The sequence below is a fragment of the Strigops habroptila genome, chromosome 2 (assembly GCF_004027225.2).
Source record: "Strigops habroptila isolate Jane chromosome 2, bStrHab1.2.pri, whole genome shotgun sequence".
NCBI lineage: Eukaryota > Metazoa > Chordata > Aves > Psittaciformes > Psittacidae > Strigops > Strigops habroptila.
The window spans coordinates 15,065,657-15,085,283 of record NC_044278.2 but is presented as its reverse complement, the minus strand read 5'-3'; the positions used below and the strand labels follow the sequence as shown (position 1 = coordinate 15,085,283).

Below are 19,627 nucleotides of genomic sequence, written 5' to 3'. Positions count from 1 at the left end.
TATCTTGAGGTGAGAGAGGATAAGGAAGGACCTTACCTCAGGGCCATCAACGTGGACACACAGGGATCTTGAGAGGACTTTCAGTATTTGCCCAGAGGCAAGATCAGCCTTACCTACTTTTCCCATGCTGGCTGGTTATTTATCATTTATAATCTAATCATGTTTCCTTTTATTGGTGTCACCCAGTAAACCTTTTATATTTTCCAAAGGAGAGGGTGGCGTTTACCCTCACTCACACTTCTTCCTTTTGTTTTCTGATCTCTTTATCTACCTCCGAACTAAATCACTGCTTCAGTAGCTGATCAGTCATTTGGGATCACTTGGACTCAGAGATGGACCCTATTTTCCATATGTGGGCAAAAGACTGGCCTATATAACTTTTTAATAACTTTTCTGTTATTTTGTATACTGATTTTCCCAGTCTTGAGTATATAATTAGAGAGCTAAAGTCTATAGACAAAGCCAAGCCCCTGCTACTCTGTTTTCTCTACTCAATATTCATGCAGTCAAAGTCAGGTTAAGTAGAAGCAAATGCAATCCCACTTTATTTTAATGGGAATTCAGGATTTTCAGATTGTTGCTGATTAAAAGTCCTCCTGATATTAATTTTTTGTAAATTATTCTTGTTTTGCATAACCCCTGAACATATTAATTTTCTACTTAGAGCTGCTGCTGCCTGCTGCTAAAAATTAGATAACCAAGTTGTCACTCCAAGGTTCTCACTGCTGAACTTGGCAGTGTCTAACTGACTTTCTTCTATCTTATCTCTGGGAGTCCATTCCCAAAGAGCCAATGTTAAATTTAGTGGACGTGAAGACTGAATAATCACATGGATTCCTAACTGCTCATCCAGGCCAGCTCTTCTCTTGCTTAAGTTGGAACTGTTTCAAGACCTCTTACAAAGCTGAGTTATTTTAGTAATCTGGAATTCATAGAATATTTGGCTATGAAAATATCATGCTAACTTTTTTCCTGTATATTAGGAAGGATACTACTGAAGCATACTACTTAGATATTGCACACAGCTTCTACTTTTTACTTACATTGTGCTGACTTAGTGCGAATAAGTGTTGAGGTAGTAAGCTTATTTGATAATAATGGAAATTAGATGGGTAAATGCTTATTAAAAATACTTAAGTCTTTCCTCCTATATTTGTTTTATGATTGTTTTCAATTGTTTTCTTTATGTCCTTAAATATTTCCTGCCCTCTGTTCATGGTCCAGTAGAAAATTCAACTTGATGTTTGCTTACAGGCTTCATTTTGAAATTGTTCTGGTTGTACAATGCTTTTCTGGGACAGAAATTACCTAATAAAAAGCAGCCCTTGAAAGGGCCATAGGTTTCTTTTTTAAACCTTTTCTCAGAGAAAATTCTCTATGTTAGAAAACCTGAAGTAGTCAGGTAGTTCCCTTGTATCCTTTACCACGTTTCAGATGCAAGGAGAAAATTGGTTGGTTTTGCTTGGTGATAGTTACTGTTACAGCTTTCTTAAAATAGCTGAACATTAGCCATACACAAAGAAACTGCCACGGATAAGCATTCCTAATGTCTGAGAGTTTTATCTTCCTTCCCCCACCACTTTGGAAGTCTGTTACACTATTGCAAAGGCTGGAATCATTTGCCTTTACCTTGTGAGGTGAGCATGTTGTAACCCAGGAGTTTTAGGAGAAAGATGCTTTGCATAGAACGCTTTCCTTTGCTACTAGATGAGCCGTAACTCCTTTTCTGACTTTGGTGTGCCACAGCTGTAAACGATGGAGAAAAAAGTCTGTAAGAAGAATGAGATAAAAATATCCAAACCTTCTTGGGGACTTTGGAGAGTGCATGAAGCAGGGGGCAGGGAGGGATTTTCGGTATTAAATGCAAATTGGGATTTTGTAATATGATATTAGCAACTGATATTTTCAAGAGGGTAGAAAGAATTGGTAACAGCAGTTTCTCTAAGTAGTCATGTGTCTGTAAAACTGTCTTTCATTTCAGAGCTGTCAGTAGTGGGGATATGCTAAGACTGATAGGTACAAATCCTCCCACAAGCCAGAATTCTAGAATTTCTGCCCCTGGCCACTAGGCAGCTGGATGTCTCTTCTGGTGAATTTTAGATAATAATTATTTCTCCCTTCTTTCCCCTCCATCCCCGCAGATTTAGAGTAAAAGAACTGTAGGATGTGCAGAAAGTGTTCCACATGTCCTTCTGTGAATTAGAAGAGCCAGCTCTGGAAGTACTGTTCTTTCTTCATCATGATGATGCTTTAAGCATATTCTTTGCTTCTGAACTTTGGAAGTGGCCACTTATTAAACTGGGTGAGAGTCTCATACCTGAATTGGTCATGGTAGTATCTATCTCTGAGTAATTTCTGAAGAGTTGAGGATAGGAGTCAGAACCATTGCTAAAGATAAGGCAAAGCAAAAGGAGCGCCACTGAGCATGCAGGGCAGTAACATTTCCAACTACTTGCAGGGTAGCAGAGCAGGATGAATATGATTGAAGACAAATTTACAAGCATTGCAGCACTCTTTTCCAAACTGGGACTGTTGGCAACTGTTATATCAGTTGTAAGTATTACAGCTCTTAAGTTATGTTATTCATCAAGAATAACAAAGCTAGTTGCTGCTAGCCTGTTTCAAGTATTTGCTCTACAGACATTTAACCCAATGTTCACTGTAACCAAAAGAAGTGGGAGAAGAGCAAAACATTCCTTAACAGTGAATCTTAATGTAGAAGTAAAATTTTACTTGTTAGGGAAGAGTTAGAAAGTGAACTATAGTTGTATCTGAAAGTGACTGGCTTCCCAGTCAGTAAAAATCAGTGTCCCTGTTCATAGCTGCACCTGAACACAGCAGCTCATAATCCCTGTCCCAAGTGGCACAGAGCAATGAAGAAAATTGTGGTGGTACTGGAGTAAGCCACCTGCCCTTACATTGCTGGCTATGCGTTGTTCAGACAAGGGTATTTTGTCAGTCACGAAGGCTGACAAAGGAGATTTGCTGCACAATTAATTTATAAGGTGGGAACAAGCTAAAACAAAGGACTGTGTGTGCCATTTTCTTGGTACCAGGTGGGGATGTGAGTGCTTAAAGGCTGCTGTGGTTCAATGTTGGATCTGCAGTGCCAAGTTTATAACTGTGGAAAGCTGTCTTTGTCTTCATGATGTTAGTACAGTAGACCACAGTATTAGTGACATTCATGTTAGTGGTAGATCCTTTCGGATTAGTTATACCATAATATGGCATTTCACTAATGCATTTTGACAGTACTTTCAAAATACAGTTATATTTGCCTATCGTAATTGCTTGTTGTATTCTAATCCAACATACAGCACAGGCGGCAGGGAGAGGAGCAAGAAAAAAAGTGTAAAAGCTTTACTGACTTACATGGGCACTGAGGTTTATACTGGCCACAGGGCATGTGTAGGAATGTTTTTGCATTTATTGTTAAGAGGTTTCTATTATACTTAACTAACTGGATTCAGCTGTCTGAAGAACAGAGCCACGTATATAGGAGAAAAGCTGCATATGGGATGCTTACAACTGACATAGGCACTTATTCCATGGTTTTGGTGGTGAAAAGAGAGTTCATGATCTGCTGAACCATGACTTAGCAGAAAGATACAGTTTAAGTAACCTCTTCTTGTAGTCAAATATTGTTCTAAACTCAATCCTTGTGCAGGCTCTGGATGAGCTACACCAAAGCAGCAGGTTGCCTCAGGAGCTAGCTTCCACCTGCAGCACACACAGCATCCCAGCATGGGGCTGGGAGCTCCAGATGTGGCCTGGAGATGTATATGTGACCTAAGCAATCTAAAAAGCCTTTACCTCAGGTGTAGATTTTGATCTATCAGTCCGAGGTTCTCAGAAATGCACATGGTTAGTAATGGATGTGAGACATGTAACCACTTACTGACCCAGGGAAGAACTTTTTTCCCATTCTCCTCTCTGTCAGCTTGGGAGGACAGCAGGGATTCTTAGGACCTCATTTGTCTTTGGGTTTTTAGATCTTGTTTGTTGAAAGAAAAAGATAATTTTAAGGTAATTTTTGTGTGGCGTACCTCAGGATCTTTTCTGCAAAGCAAGGCAATGGTATTACCTTTATTTAATCTATCTTAATGTGGTCCTGATTTTTAAGAATTGAGATCTGGAAGAGGAGTTTCTTGTCAGATGCCCAGTGATGTCTACTGCTGCATGTCCAGTTGGCAATTTTTTAAAATGTAGTATTTAGTGACAAAAAGCTCATAATGCTGTGTATGCTGGAAACCAGTTGTCCCAATCAAAGTCATATTAACAAGAAGAAAATTATTTCTGTTATAACTTTGTTTCAAGAACAGACTTTTTTTACTTTATTGTTTTCGTTAGAGAAATTAGCTACTCTGTTTATGTGCAACAGGATAATCCTTTGCGGTGTTAAAAACATGCTATATACCCCACGTTAAATGATGTTGGGGTCATCTATCCTTTACTATCTATTGTTATGTGTAGGACTGCTGAGAATGCATTCAGAAATGTGCTCCAAGGTGGGGGATACTGTGGTCTGTGAGGCTCTGTGCCTTTGCAAGCTGCACCTGCTTTGTCTTGAAGCTCTGGAAGGCCCATGCTTTGCAAGGAAATTTATGAGAATCTTTTAGTGTGACATACAGGATGGTGGAAGAAAAAAGAATAGAGGACTTCAGTATGCTTTTCTTATAGCTTTGCCATAGCAATCTGAGAAGAATATTCTTCAATTATCTGAACTAATCTGTTTAACTTTTCAGTTAGGAACAAAACAAGCTAGTATTTTGTGTCCAGTCTCTTGAACACAACAAAATTGATATCATTCAGTTTTATGTGCGATTTTGTACTATTTGGCTGTAATTTTAGAGAATGCTTTCTTCTAAATGTTTTTTGTCCTTTAAAATAAATACATAGAAATGCTCAATACGTGACTTAGCCAAGAAAGAAGAAAACTTTTTTTATCGTCTTGAGTTTTGCTCTATGCTCTATTGCTGTAACTTGTTTTAATTTTTGCACACAATATAAGATTTAAAAGGCTTTATTAAATTATAAAATATGGGTCTTTCACTACAGTTACAACTAGATCAAAATATGTCTGTGCTTGAATATATTGGATATTCTACAGAGGGCTGATTAAACTACTATTCTATTAATGTGCAACAATTTCCTGTGTTTTATATATATCACCATGATGGTATATCACTTATAATCTAGACAGCAATGGACTGCCCTGACCCAGTAAGATTCAATTTTGGTTCAATATCCTACCACATAATTTACTTCATTATCAAATGTGCCATCAGGTTTTATGACCTGATTTGGTCATGAGAAATAAAATAGGTCTTTTAGATCTCCGATCAGAGTTTTGCTAAGCAAAGCAACCAGTTGCAACTTGACTTCCCTATTTCCAAGATGAAGCAGAAAAATTGTTTCAGCTCAACTGCAGAGTGTTTGTCTCAAAACTCATAGTCAACTCAAAAGGATTCTAGTGGGAGTAGGTGGGAATATTCCTAGTAAGAAAAAAACCCACAACAACCCTACTTCTGCATCGCTTGGTGCTGATAGATGCAGGGTATCATGTCTCGTGACGGATTTGCCTAAATGCTTTCAACTTTTGAGGGGTCCGTACTATCCTTTCAGCCACCTTGTTTTCTGTTTTTGAATTGTTAAAGCAAGAAATAGAAAAATCGTGAGTTGTTTAGGTTAGAAAAGACCTTTAAGATCAAGTCCAACTGTTAAAGAAATCAATTCTTTGTGTTTACAATATTTTTCCTTCAGCCAGAAAATGGGTATGATGTCTGTACAGCAAAAACTTCAGTATAAAACAGTGCAGAGTCATGAAATATATTTTAATGCTGTTTTTCAGTTCTCTACCCCATAAAATGCAGGGGTGCTAACTTGCTGCTAGTGTTGAGCTTCAGTGGAATTAAAACATGTTAATTGAACATGTGGCAATTCACGCATTTTGTGCTAGCACACAGTATCATTTGCTAGAGGAAAATATATACAGAATTCAATACTGGAAACTTAGTTTCCTCTCCCTTCTGATGAATTTTCTACATGCAAAGTGAATGCTCTTGGACAGTACTGACTTCTTGTTGCTGTTACTGTTTGTAAACCTTCCCTACTACAAGAAGAGATTTAATTCTGTAGCAAATACCCTGTAAAATGCAATATATCAGATTTTTTGATTTCTAAACAGCTGAGATTCTATCCCTTTGGAATTCACACAGGTATCAGGCTACTGACTAAAAATGCTGAACTGTGAGGGTTTCTTAATTTACATTTAATTGGGTTTTTGTTTAGTGAATAATTGCTTACCTTGCAAAGCTGGACATTTTTAATACATGCATAGAAAATGCAAGATAAGTAGTTAAGAGTTCTCTTTTAGAAAGGCAAAGTACCAAGGAAGTCCAGATAAAAGCTCAAGCATACAGTGCATAAATACTGCACTTGAGTGGTTACATAGTTTTGCAAAAGCCTAGGGCTTTTCCTTTCAGCTGTGAGAAGATTGTCAGCGCACAGATGTCCCCAGAGGCTGTAACTATTTAATTTTCAAGCTTTCCACTGGAAGGATGCAAATATAGTCGCTAAAAAAAAAAGGCACACGAAGAAGAGAGGTTGTTATGATGATGATGAAGCTCTGATGTTTAGGTCTTCTGGTTAAAGCCTTTATTAATCAATCTCTGAAGCCTCTTTTTGTGCCTATTCTGCATCCTAGCAAACATGGTAAAATACAGGCTATAATGTCTGTTTATTTGTGTTTATATGTTTAATGGCTTTACAATAATAAAATCATCCTCTTTTTTCATTACCAGGGCTTTTTGAACCTTTGTTCTTATGGAAATTTCTAACAATTTTAGCAATGCTGACTGCACTGACCTATTCGAAGGCTGGTAATCATGAGTTGAGCCTACATTAGCAAGTAGTGTGGCTAAGTAACAGCTGATCAGAAGTGTTAGGTAGTTGGTATGAAGAAGACTGTGCCAATATTATAACTATTTCAGCACATTTTACTTAAGAATATCTCTAGTCATGTCTGGTAGACTCCCGGTGGCAGGGAGTGCATCTTCCAGTGTACCTATTTGTGTTCTCTGGAGGCACTTTACATTGTGAATCAGATCATGGCAAGAGGAGAGAATTAAGATTTTGCTTTAAAAGTGCTCTCCAGGTCTGAACTAAAACACTTATGTAGATGTACCCATTAAGTGCAATAACAGCATCACTAGCAAAGCAATGGCTGTTTCTTGTATGCCGTTACAAATTAAGACCATGTTCTGATACACTAAATTACATCCCAGACTTGTGTCAGCAAGTAATGACAGTGGCTTAAACCGTAAGAATTTTTTCATACTGGTTCAAGCGCCTGCCATTGCAGCACCATTTCTCTTCTTAAGAGCTTTCCTTTCCCAGCACCACCTATCAGTGACTTCAAGCAGCAATATGTCAGTGGTTGGCAGCAAAACTAAAAGCAAGGGATTCAGTAGCCCTCATGGAATGATGCATAGCCACATGATTTTAGCTTTTCATCTGCTGTTAAACTGAGTGCTTAAAAATGCCAATTTTTCTTTTCTCCCCCCCCCTTTTTTTTTTTTTTTTGCCAGCAACTGTAATATTTCAGTGTTATAAAATTGTCATGGTTTAGCCCCAGCTGGCAGCGCAGCCCCCTAGCCACTCGCTCACTCCCCCCTTCTTCCCCATGGGATGGGGGAGAGAATTGTAAGGCTAAAAGGGAGAAAACTCCTGGGTTGAGATCAAGACAGTTTAATTGGTAAAGCAAAAGCTGCACACGTAAGCAAAGAAAACAAGGAATCCATTCCCCACTTCCCATTGGCAGGCAGGGGTTCAGCCACCTGCAGGAAAGCAGGGCTCCATCATGTATAATGGTGATTTGGGAAGACAAACACCATTGCTCCAAATATCATCCCCTGTCTTCCTTCTTCTTCCACCAGCTTTATATATTGAACGTGATGCCATATTTTGTGGAATATCATTGGGGTCAGCTGTCCCGGCTGTGTCTCCTCCCAACCACTTGTGCACCCCCAGCCACTCGCTGGTGGGACAAAATGAGAGGTAGAAAAGGCCTTGACTTTGTGAAACTGCTCAGCAATAACTAAAACATCCCTGTGTTATCAATACTGTTTCTATCACAAAAGCAGCATAAAAATTGTCTTTTTTGTGTCAGTGGGCTGCTTGTGACAGGTACAAGTTTAACAGCTCCAGAAATCAAATCCCTCTCTTTTTATCAACAAAACAGGTTCAGCAAGGGCGTAAGGAACATAAGCTTCCCCCACACTGCTCAAGCAGTATGCCTCAACCCTGACCCAAAAGAATATCTCTAAGGGGAAGGGCATTTGTTAAATTTCTTTTCCAATTAATTTGACAGCTCAGCTGAGACTACCAACAAAAGTACTAATTCATGCTAATTGCAGTAGTGGACCTATGTCACTGGGGAGCTGGGCTGAGCTCTTCGTAACATCACAAAACCCACCAGGCAGCATTTTGATTAGGAGGTGTCACCGGAAGAAAGAACACTGGATTTGGAGCCTGTTCTGCATTAATTTTTTCACCTGCAAAATGGGGACAGCAACACCTTCCTTTTTGTGTTAACAAGGGTGGAAATTTGCAAAAGAACATTCATCCTCAGTAAATGCAAAATCCTCTTTCCTCCCTCCCAGAGAGAAAATGTAGACTTTTTGTATGTCAGAACTAACTGTTTTGGCTTGGGATGTGTGCGTTGACACAGACAACTGAGGGAAGTAAGCCTGGTCAATGGATTGCTGGAAATAAAAAACAAAACAGATTAAATGTAGTCCAATGTATAAATCAATCAGTTTCATCAGAAGTGTTATGAAAAGAATAAGAGCATTTTCTATCTGATAAATGACACTGCAGAAGCAGAGATGAGTATAATCAAAGCCATAGAAGATATTCCTATAAAAGCTGATTGAAAAGTTAGTGTTTGTTCATCACAGAGAAAATAAATTCATGGTAGGTCTTTGTAAGGTAAGGAATGCTTAGGACACATCAGGAGCAGCTGGTCTCCCTGTCTCATAATAAAAACCAAGGATACATTGATTTGGTTATAAAGCTACCAAATCTGAAGGTAAACTGAAGGAAAGATGTAGTTTTTTGCTTCACATTGACTACCTAGACTGGAGAGGAATATTAGAGAAATTCATGGGGACCAATAATTAGCAAAAAAAATTGGATATTCTACATGAAGGACAGTATAATGGGGGGTTATCACAATGTGTCTTTGTTAAAAAAATAAATTAGCATATATATCAAACTTTGGGTTTTCAGGTTTTTGAAATAACATCTAGGTTGTAAGAATGAGGGTGAAATAATGAGGGATGGCAAATGATCATCCCCTGCTGACCTTTTTCTTACACTTTCATATGGTGCTACAATTAGCACCAGGGTAAGTGCTAGGGCTAGATGTAGTACGCATGACAATTCATGTGTTCTTCTTTATTTGTATTTCCTTTCATATTGTTAACCTGTTGATCTGGTCTGGTTCAGGCATAGGGAAATTATATAGACATCTCCAGGTTACGAAAGTTGTTTTTCACTTAGTTTCACTATTTTAATCTAGCTTGGGAGGATTACCAGGCACTAGCTTGATTTTTCCCCTGAGCTGTTGAGGTAACATTTCCCAAGAGGCGGGGGGCGAGCATAGATTGGTTGTTGTTTTTAAAAGTTCTGACATAAAGAGGGGAGGCTGAAGAAAGACTAAACCAAAGTGGTACTACAGTTATCCCTTTGTAGCATTCTTAGCCTGGTGCTAGAAAACGGTTATTGTTTGAAGCTGTCGGGATCCTATATCTAGTTTGCCTTTAAGGAATTCATAGCGTAATTATAGTTTGAGGAAAAAATACCATTTTATTTACTGTTTATCCTAGCCAAATGGTCATTTAAAACTTCCTTGATTTGATTTGTTTTGGTTTTTTTTCTTTTTCAGTTGGTGCTGCTGGGTTTTTTCCTGGTATTTCTTGAATTTCTTTTTCAATGCTTCTTGAATTAGGAATTATTTTTCATCTCTGTGTGGATTAAATTAAGTGGGAAAAAAAAAAGGAGAACATGGAATGTCTTTATTTCACAAAATGATAGCTTAATATATCTCAGTGTGTCCAAGCTTTGCTTCAGGAAAGCATCTTGCTTGGGGAAAGTGAAAGACAGTGCTTATAAACATAGGTTTATTAAATTCACTATTTAAATACTTGTGAAATGATTCACTACATATGGGTGGAATTAAGGTAGAAATTTGTTTATTTTGCTTTAATTTTGAAGCAAGGCAGTAGTTCTCAATGTTTTCCTATTAATGAAAGATTTCTTTTCCCCAAAACTGCCTGCAAAGAAGCTGAATGCCTTATACATTTTGAAACAAGATATTTGTGTACCCACGAGTGAGAACATCTTTGCTATAATACTGTGGTTTAGACCTACTCTCTTTGACATTGCACTTTCAACAATATTGCTGTTAGCAATCACAGCTGTAATACACTTCATAAAGAGAGTTACAGAAGCCTGCAAGGCAGAACGTGGAGCTATTACAGACTGCAGTTGAAAGGTGCAGTGTTATTCCCTCAGGATAAAGCTATCTCTTATGTACATATAATTAATATGTCTGCCAGTAACAGTTATTAAACAAAGAACAGGAATTGTTTCTGCTGAATGACTTGACCTGGGAGTAATGCCAATTTAAAAAGCATCTGATTAAAATATGTTAAGGTCACAGATCACTATAAAATATGAAGTGGGGAGGAAAAAGCAGAAATTTACTCATGAGTAAGATTAAATACTACTGAATATGGGTTTTGTGATAACAGCAGCTTTCAGGTGTAAAAAATGAAAAGTGCTCGTTCTGAAGAGTATTTTTCTAGAGGCATTTCAGTGTCAAGTTGCACTGAATCCTTGCCCCATGCATACCGCACAGTCCATCTTGCTGGCAAAAGGCTGGAGGGCTTGGAAAGAGTGGAGAGAAGACAGATCCTGTCCTGAGCCCTCAATTATTTGCCTCTGACTGTTGGAGGAGGCCTAGTGATAGGAAAGAAATTGCATCAGTTTTGTTAATTGTTGATTTCTTCTAGCAGTGGACAGCTGCAGTAATTCTTCAAATCTGTCAGTGGCTCTGGCTGTGATTGCTGTATTTTCCAGTCTACAGATGCAAAAGTACACGATGCATGTTTCCTTCTGCAGTAGTTTTCCCCCTCAAAGAAAAGTTATAGTAATAAACAGTTGCATTTCCAGCTCTATTGCTTAGCTAACAATGAAAGGAGAGGTGGGAATTCAGTTTAGTATTTAAAATGCAACTTCTAGTTTTATGACTGCATTTTCAGAGTAAAAAGTATGTCTTGTGCAAAGAAAAAACAAGGAGATTTTATTGATTTGCATAGAATTCTTAGCAAAAATGGCCAGGTTGCTCCTGCTGCTGGTCACAGTGCTACCTGTTTTGTAATTATTTCAGTATTATGTATGTGTGCTGAAGACTATGGAGAAGAAAATGTAAGAATACAAAGAATACTAAGAATAATTGTGAAGTTTTTATTTCCCCAACAAACAGAATAGAATCTTATGGGTAATGGGAGAAAGACAATGTCCTTAACTCTTTCTGGGCATATTCATACCTTGGCGGTAATGTGGTCCATCCCCACCAGAACTCTAAGCCTTCACTAAAGTCTTTCTCAATCTTATTTCCTTCCTTCCATGAGCACAGACAGTGTACGTGCCAGCGCCACTGCCCAGCAAAAAGAAAGCGTGCTCTGCCTGTGCAGCGGTAGTCTTTAGTGGGGATCCCCACCTGCTGACAAGCATTAGGTCTGCCCCTGCCTTCTCCTTCTTTTTCTCCTCCCTAGTAGGTACAGGGAGTTGTCAAAATGTAGCAGTGACATTCATCCCTGTACCTCTATTTCTACTGTAAAGAGTAGTACGTAGCTTTGACACTTACTCCCTTAAGTGGTGTCTTACTGTTTATTCAGATCTGGTGACAAAAAGTGTGCCTTAAGTTCATTTGAAATAAGAATCAAAAATACTCCATAATTTTTAGAAGCCTATTTGGGCTAGGTGGGTATGCAAGAAGGTACCTAGAGGCCCAGGACAGAGAGAGGATGTGCACATATGTAATGCCGTAGATTATGTGGCATTTCATATACTAACGGACAATGAGAGATACTGAAGATGGTTTCCCTGATCTGAGGGATTTTGCAGGAAACCTACATTATAAAGTGTTGTTTCCTGCTGAGCTATAATGAAGAAGGGAGTTAAAAATGAGACATTTTCAGAGTTATGAATAAGCTGTGATACAAACTGAAGGTGGGATGACTCAGGGTAGAATTCTAACTTTATTTCTTTATATACATTATGTGTCTGAGCTGGAACCATACTGTACTTACATAGTGTTATTTTTAATATAGCGAGAGTAACATGTATGGCTGGATGTAATTTGTGAATGAAGTGTGATATGAGCAGTTGAGAAGTCTTCATTTAATGTTAATCATGATTTTCACCTTTTTGTTTTTCTCAAAGATATAAACAAGTGCAGAAGAGAAAGAAATTACTTGCTCAAAGAAAATAAACTGGGTTTGAATGTTTTCTAAGGTTGATCTGTGCTGCTCATTATGCCATCCATTTTCACAACCTGACAGCTGTGTTAAATCTCATTTCTCATGTGCACGTATATGTATGGGTGGGTGAATGTGCAATTCTGTTACTGGTGATAAACACAGTGCTGTTGGCACTAAGCTGTTGTCTCCAGATCATGGCCATAATACGTATAGTGAGAAAAAATGTATAGTGAGAAAAAAGAGTGATGTAAATGTTTTTAAAAGGGACTTGGGAACATTACAATGATGCAAGGCTGTGCATGGGCATTGGGGTGAGCCAGTCAGTAGCATTCACTTCCCAGCACGCCTCCACAGCCAAAGGTCATCCTGCGGCTTCAGGTCCAGTGTAGGGACCTCCACTGCTGCTCAGTGACCTGCCACTTCCATGGGTGACAGTGGGAGTAGTTTGCAAAGCCCCTCTAACACAGACCACATGTGGGGGGGGATTCTTCCCTGTCCTCTGTGCAGGGCACAGGGACAGGAGGCTTGTCCCAGGGTTGCTGACACCCATCTTGCTAACACACACTGTGAGGAAATGTTTAGGTATGCATGAGCTCTACAGGTTTATAGTGTTATGGCTTTGTATATCCACTCTCAGTGCATTGTGATGCTTGAGCCTTGCCTTGAAACATTGCACCTTTATTCAGAGCACAAAAAGCAGAGTTCCTGTAGGACTGGGGAGTGCAGCTCATTTTGCAAATAAAGAGTTGTTTTGACCTTGTGCAGGAAAATGGTCCCTGTCAGGCCTGCCTGGAGTACCAGTGCTGGGAAGTCATCTGCTCAGGCAGCATGGGCTCAGGTCATTAGTTGGTATTTACAGCTGGGAACTGGAGGTACTGCTCTGTGTATAGGGGGCTCAGGGCCTGAATACTAAAATGCTGCTAATTTTAATTTACTAATGGCTTTATATTTTAATTTCAAATTCATTCAAATTGAAATGAATCATTTAACCTGTAATTAGTATCATGTTTTCATCTCAGACGCATTAGTCAGAGGCAAAATTCACTTTGCTGTTGAAAAGACAGTTATATTTCTTTGAGCAGTAACTACCATAGATTGCTACACGCATTTGTTTTTCTTTCACTGAAATAACTTTCCCCACTCTCCATCTCTGTGACAGACTCATCAGTTATAGCTTAAGGAAATTCATTTTCATACAGTAACAAGGACAACTGCAGTCCTGAAATTCTTACCAGTAGGTGACTTCAATGAAGTCAGTATGCCTCGCACTCAAATAAGAGGTTGAAATTAGGCTGAATACAGCTGTAAAATAACATGGCAGTTTGGAGTTATCGCAGGGCTCACCAAAGCCAACAGGTATCGGGCATCTACGTGAGGAGACCTTCCTAAAAAGTAAAACCAGACAGCCTTGCTGTACAGTTTATATCATGTGTATAGAAACTTTCAAGGTTTCATTTACTCACTTTTTGTGTGCTGAGAGATTTTTCTTCCTGGCCCATTACGTCTATTTCCTCTCGCATCATTCCCCCTTGTGAGGGAAAGGAAAATTACATAGCTTCTAGAAGAAAATGTTGAGAAAAAGCAACTGCTGTTCACAGCTGGTTCCCACGCTGAAATCACTGACTCCAGAAGACCTCCTATGCTAGTCTTCTTATTTTCAACCTGACTGAACCAAAGCTGTGATAGTCACCTTAAAAAGCCAAACCTTCTTCCGTTGGTTAATGTAATCCGATTTTTCTGACCAAACAAAAACAAAAAATCCCTTTTGAAGTAAAGGCTTCATTTTCTCTCTTGATATCGGAATTAAAAAATTACTAGGACAAGGATAATAGTAAGTGTATTGACAACTTTTTCTATTGGCATCCCCCCTTTGCAAGCTTCAATTTTGAGTATAATTGCTTTTTTTTTTTTCTTTCCTTTGGGCTGCAGTTGTGAATAATCTTAAATTGGTCTGACAGACAAAGACAGAAAGCGTGAGACAGCCTGAGGGGGGAAGACAGGAGGCTGGGATGCCCTGACCAGGGCATACCAGGGCAGCAGGGATCCAATCACCTCATCCCCCTACCCTACCTGCTCACTCTGTACCACAATAGCAGTTAGCACAAAATGGTGATATTCCTGTCCCTTTGCAAAAGAGGATTACTAGGATGCTTCCTACATGCACCTCTTTCTTCTTCCTTTTTCTCTGGCCTTCTTCACACCACCACCACCTTTTCCTAAACGGGGTCTATGAGTTTTCACCTGAGGGATGAAAGAGACATATATTAATGGAGCAGTTTTATTCCCTCCTTTCTCTTCCTTATCCCACAAAATCTGTCTACTTCTTACACAAGCTTGTTTACTTATGTTAAATTCATTGCTGTATTAAAATGGTGGTGGTGGGTGCTTTGAAAGTGTCCCAAATTAACAGCCTTACTGTGATTCCATCCTGTAAATGAATGCTCATGTGTTACAAGTGAATTATGCTTAATAAGCATTGGAAATGGTGTCTTCTAGGAAGACCAACCACATGGCAAAGGTTAAGTTTAAGGTTATTAGTCTTTTTCCAATCTTTACATTAAACTAGTGTATAAAATTATTTAAAAATTAAACATTTATACTGTGTGTGTTCATAAATACATCTTTGTATTATATATGCTTGCCTATAAGTATAGAAATGTCCCTTCAAGGTGAGTAGATATGGTTAAGTAAAACCATTTGAGTTTAATACTTGACAGTATTAAACTCCATTTAATTTTAGTTTCCATGGGAAGTTTTGGTGAAAGTGCCGTGTAATTAGCTGGACAGATGTAGTGTGATGTTTATTCCTTAATGTGTTGCTTAGTTACTAGACCTTGTGTGAGTGGAATTGGCATCCATTCTTTTCTGCCTGGCTCATTGTCTTAGGGCCAGGAATGGCTGTGCTGTGCTGAGAGACAGTAAAATTATTTGAGGCTCCTCTGTCAGCCAGCACACTCTAGGTATGGCTAAATTATGGAGCAGTATCTGGGAGGAAATGAGATTTGAGCCTCAAAGGGCTGCAGCGATAACAGCTACAAACCCAAAAAAGCCACCTCTGTTATCTGCTGCATTTTCTCCTAGTGGAGGTTTCCTCAAGTTAAACAGAAATCCCCAAACACCCTTGCAGCCTTAGAAGCAGCAGAAAAACAGGAAACGCCAGCTAAAGCAGGACAGGCTGTGCCAGGTCTTTGTGCCAGGCGGGTTGGTGTTAGGCCCTTTGAATTTCACCACAAGGTCATTTTTAGCAATTCTGCTTTCACAGATTGCCTGTTGGACCCATGCCTCAGTGGCTCAAACTTGGGATTGTCTCCTCAGGGCTCGTAGGAGAGAACTTGGAGCGAGAGGTGTCTTTCCCAGCTGCTCTGCTAGCATGGAAGTCAGAGGCAGCAGCTGCAGCCAGGCGCCTTGATTTGTAAGGGTTGCGAAGTGCTGAAGAGAGGCTGAGATTAGCGCTTCCTTGTAAAATGTTTCATGCTTCTCACATTGTGTTCAATACAGTGTGAAGTAGGTTTCCATCATTAAGATATTTCAGAGTAGGGCAAAAAAAAGACAAAATACCCCATAGTCTTCTATCTTGGTTTTATGTTATGCTTACAAATCGGTTCATCTCCATAAAAGTGTGTCCCTGTTAAGACTTACGCTAAGACTGTTGAACCCATTCTTTTTGCTTCAAATTAGTATTAAATTCAGTGACAGCTCTCAGGCAATTTTATCTAAGCTTAACTGTCTGGGCTTCAGAGACAAAAAGAAGTTTTGTTTTTCTTTGTATTACTGTTTTTTTTTTTTGTTTTGTTTTGTTTTGCTTTGGGGTTGTGGTTTTTTTAAATTATGTTTGTAAAGAGAACGTATTGGGGTGTTCCTAGGGTGCTTGTGTGTTAGGCAGTGTTTGCTGTGGAACCAAAGTGTGACAAAAGGTGAAGGCTTTTTAAGATGTGCTCCCTTTTGTTACTTTGTCTGTTTGTCTGTAGTTGTTATAGGCATGGGTACAGACCTGCAGGTTACCATTGTCAGCCAGGATGTTTTTACTTGGTAAATTCCATTGGACAAGGATGAATGTTTTGGAAGGAGGCAGCAACTGAACAGTGGCATCTGCTGATTCTCATCTGGGGTTTGGGCTCTCTCTTTTTTTTCTTTCTGTTTTTTAGATGGTGATATCATCTTGGTAGAAAGAAGTCAACAGTGTAATTTCACTGCACGAGTTTTTCATAATAAGTTATTTGCTAAATTGTTCATTTCTGTAAGTTACTTAGAAGGCTGTTTTCTTCTGATGCAAACATAGCCTTAAATCAGTTTAAAATGCAGCAGGAGTCAAAAGAGAGAGAGTGTGCCAGTATTAGTGAAACACCACCCAGAGGTTTTCAGAAGCAGATTTTGTGGGTTCAAGCACCATCCCTAGAGGATTGAGTTAATTTAAAAAGCATCCTCCACATACGATGCGAGTTCCTAGTAGTATCACTAGCAACTCATTGAGTGTGATGCATGGTCCTTCAGCAATTAAATGATCTTTCACTGTTCAGGTTATTTTCTTGGTTTTGGCTTGCTTAGTCCTGATGAACTGAAGAGACATAGTTTACAATTAGTGTGCACTTGTAAGCAAACCTTGGCAGCAGAGAGAGGATAAAGCTAGCTTTTTATGCAGAATAGGGCCAGTGTTTTGGTAAATTAACCAGAAGAGAAGGAAAATGAGTGAAGCTCTCAAAATACAACATAGAAAAATGTTTCTTCTTAGTGGTACAATACATAGTTTTGTTTTCCAGGCAAAATTAAATGCAAATCCAAGCTGCTGCACGAAGAGCTTCATTCTACCAAGAGGTTTTATTTCCATCAGCTTTCTTATTATGAGAGAAATCTGTATTTTTAGACCATACTTATCTGCAAAATGTGATCTACATATGGATAGGTCCAGGGCAGTAACAAAGTGGCATGTTAAAATCGAGGCGATATCCATGGAGTTTAAAACTATACTCCTGTTATTTTGCAGCTTGTCGATCTGGGTTCTACAAAGCCTCTGCTGGCAACGTGAAGTGTGCCAAATGTCCTCCTCACAGCTCTACCTACGAAGATGCATCTCTGAACTGCAGGTGTGAAAAGAATTACTTTCGCTCTGAGAAAGACCCTCCATCCATGGCTTGCACCAGTGAGTAGCATCATTATGCTCGGGGCCGTCATTCTTGCTCCTCCAGCTGTATCTCAGCAACTTGCTTGCTTCTTCTCATGTCCCATTGCAGTCAGCCATCCACTGCCTCACGTGTCTTCTTATATGTTGGACAGGCTTCCAAAAATTGGTGGGCTGGGTTTGTCTTTCTATTTTCATTTTCTCCTTCTTGTTCTCTGTCAAAATCGAAAAGGAGAGCTAGGATTTTTTAATTGCTACCAATATTTTCAGCCCTCAGTCCTGAACTGCACCCTGAAGGTACTGTCTGTCTATAAGAAAAGATGGGCCTTGGTAGTCTAGGTCTGGAGTCTCTACAGGAAATAACTGTAAGAGTTTGGTTATCTATGTTTTTGACTTGTATTTTTGCACCCTTGTTGCTCCTATCTTAGAGCACTACCTATCTTAGAGCACTACAGAAAATCTCATCCCTCTGATTTCCTGTTTCCTTTTATAGGACCACCATCTGCTCCAAGAAATGTTATCTCTAACATCAATGAGACATCTGTTATTCTGGACTGGAGCTGGCCTCTTGACACTGGAGGTCGGAAAGATGTCACTTTCAACATCATTTGCAAAAAATGTGGAGGAAACATCAAGATGTGTGAGCCTTGTAGTGACAACGTGCGATTCTTACCCCGTCAGACTGGACTCACCAACACCACGGTGACAGTAGTGGACCTTTTGGCACATACCAATTACACATTTGAGATTGATGCAGTCAACGGGGTATCTGACTTGAGTACACTTTCCAGACAATTTGCTGCTGTCAGCATCACAACTAATCAGGCTGGTGAGTCTCTTTCTGATTACCCTTTCTTTGTTTAGAACTACTGAGATGTATGTACCTTTGTTTCCTTACCCAGTTTTACAGGAGTTACTCTCACCACTGGTGTGCTACGGTAACTAATTGACTTGAATATGCTAGTAAAAGTAAAAGCAGAAACAAATCCAGGGTGTGTTACTGTCAAAGGATCTGGCAGCATGACTGTTATGATTAAGTCCCAGTTCCCAGTTAATAGTCTCTAATAGCAGACTCACGTGATTCCTTAGCCAGAATGTGTTTTATTAATAAAACCAGATTTTAACAAAACACTCATTTCAATAATCTCTAACATAAATTACTGTAGTAATCTTAATGCTTAATTTTGATTAAATAGAAGTGAAAAAATGCTTTGATGTCAGACACATAAAAAACTAACATTGAATTAGAGAGGTTTAAAACACAGCTTTTTGCCCCCCTCCCCCCCCCCCCCTTTTTTTTCCTTTTTTTTTTTCCCTTTACAAGTTGCCTCACCAACTCTGAATTATTGCCAACATGATGGGCGTGTGGAGCTGAATACTGAGTTAGATCCTGGTGTCATAGCTGATAGTGTGTAGACTTACCAAAGTCATTGAGGCCCCGCATGAACACAGTAGTATGCCCTGACTGTTGGATCAGAGCTTTTGTCACTGCTGCACTATTCTACCTTATGCTTCTCATTCGACAAGGTTCCATTTATCTGAAAGATGTGAAGAATCTAGATTTTTCTCTGGCATTTGTTTAGGTACCATTCTTTAGGAGCAATGCTTGTCAGTGAAGAGAAAGACTAGATCCTGAAATTTCTGTATTTCTTCTCTGTGTGGTGCAACGGAAGCTTAGTACTGAAAGCATGTGTGCAGTAAGTCTTCTCCCACCTCCTTCCATCCCACACCCCATCCCGAAAATACCTACATTTCTGTCTTCCTCAAAGCACAAACCAAGTTAACATTGTTCTAAGTAGACGTTCTCCTAGTGAGCTACATTATTGCAGAGTTTTTCACTGTAGAGGATATCTCTCTTCTCCTCAGATCACAGATCAGCTTTAGTGGGAGGCATAAAAATGTGTGAACAGATGGTTTTCTGAGAGCAGTCACTACATTTCCAAATGCTCTGTAGGCTGAG

The 19,627-nt window shown here is 39.3% G+C and overlaps 1 protein-coding gene across 3 annotated transcripts in view; it reads left to right on the top strand.

The window, feature by feature from the left end:
• LOC115601466 (ephrin type-A receptor 3) overlaps window positions 1-19,627 on the top strand; it is a 230,289-nt gene that overhangs the window by 132,881 nt on the left and 77,781 nt on the right. For all 3 annotated transcript variants that reach the window (XM_030471489.1, XM_030471490.1, XM_030471491.1), the window contains exons 4-5: window positions 17,533-17,688; window positions 18,161-18,496. In XM_030471489.1, the coding sequence (XP_030327349.1) occupies window positions 17,533-17,688; window positions 18,161-18,496 (492 nt within the window). The remainder of the gene's footprint in view (window positions 1-17,532; window positions 17,689-18,160; window positions 18,497-19,627) is intronic.